Here is a 1,292-nt window from a genome sequence, read left to right as displayed (position 1 = left end):
GCTGTGTATCTGCGGAGTGATCCTCAGCCACTAAGTTCTTGGATTGCGACGCAGCCATTCCACCACCATCCCTCACCCATCTCCCCCTCCCACACACACACACACCACGACCACCCTCATCCACACCCTTGCTGTGCAGTGTGGCGCCGGCACGCCTGCGCCAGATCTGCGATCACGTGTTGGGCCAGCTTGGATCGCACAGTCCAGAGTGCCTCCCAATCGTCATCAAGTTTCGCATGCAGCAAGGTGGTGGCGGTACTGTTGAGGGCGGCGAGGAGTGGAAGATGATGCCATAGTGTGTGACTGTGTGATTGCGATCTCACACGCGCCCGCCTGCACGTGTCGCTGTGGCTTGTTCTCTCGCAGCCGATCCCTCACATGCCTTCACACACACACACACACGCACACATGCACGTTGACATTCAGCGGATGGAATGGACGTGAATCTGCTGACAGCGAACATGATCGCTGACTCCTCCACCATGCACACGGCCAGCACCAACAACGGGGTGATGATGACGATGTGTTTGTCTGTGGTGGCTGCCATCAAGAACGGGCTGGCATTTGATGCGCGCAGTGCAAAAGCGTGGCTGCGGCCAACTCAAGACGACAGTGGCCCAGCCGATCACCGCCCTCGACCTGCTTGTGCTGCTGCTTCACCACCAGAACGCCCACCGCCGCAGCGCAGAGACCACCGTGATCAAGCTTGCAAGCACGGGCCGGCTCACCACCGCCATGGCTGTTGCCATGTTTGCCAGACACACGCGCGCGTTCTTGATGTGCTTCAAGTCGATTGTGCACATGGCGGACATCCTGAACCGGCAGCAGGAGGCCGCGTACCGCCACCTCGCCTCCACGGCCGGAGGTGGTTCGAGCACTGGTAGCGCACATTGGCACGGGGCAGGCACAGGAGGTGGACGCAGCCATGCCTGTGCTGCTACTGTCGCTGGCCACAGACCACCCGAAGCTGCTGCACCCATTTGCGCTCATGCTGAACGGCATCCTGGACTGCCTGAGCAACCTGCACTTCATCCACATCTGGCAGCTCTTCCGTGTCCTGACCACGCTCACGTTTGACCGCCAGCGCATCCCCGCCGCAGGCCTCATTGACCACGAGAAGGAGGATGGTGTGTGAGATTGTGTGTGTGTGTGTGTGTGTGTGTGTGTGTGTGTGTGTGTGAGTGAGTGTGTGTGTGCATGAACTTGTGCGTTGGGGAAGGCGTGTTGGATAACATAATGTCCTTCCATGCAGAATGTCTCTCGCCCTTCACACACACCACCACCACCACCAC

At 59.4% G+C, this 1,292-nt stretch overlaps 1 protein-coding gene across 1 annotated transcript in view; it reads left to right on the top strand.

The window, feature by feature from the left end:
- PTSG_09679 (uncharacterized protein) overlaps positions 1–1,135 on the top strand; it is a gene marked incomplete at both ends in the record, with an annotated part of 2,726 nt that extends 1,591 nt beyond the window's left edge. The window contains 4 exons of the mRNA XM_004990046.1: positions 140–255; positions 427–509; positions 622–913; positions 957–1,135. Of these exons, the coding sequence (XP_004990103.1) occupies positions 140–255; positions 427–509; positions 622–913; positions 957–1,135 (670 nt within the window). The remainder of the gene's footprint in view (positions 1–139; positions 256–426; positions 510–621; positions 914–956) is intronic.
- Positions 1,136–1,292: the final 157 nt, after the last annotated feature.

Source organism: Salpingoeca rosetta, assembly GCF_000188695.1.
Source record: "Salpingoeca rosetta unplaced genomic scaffold supercont1.26, whole genome shotgun sequence".
NCBI lineage: Eukaryota > Choanoflagellata > Craspedida > Salpingoecidae > Salpingoeca > Salpingoeca rosetta.
Note: the sequence above shows the minus strand (reverse complement) of the source record. Positions and strands in the feature narration are given on the sequence as shown.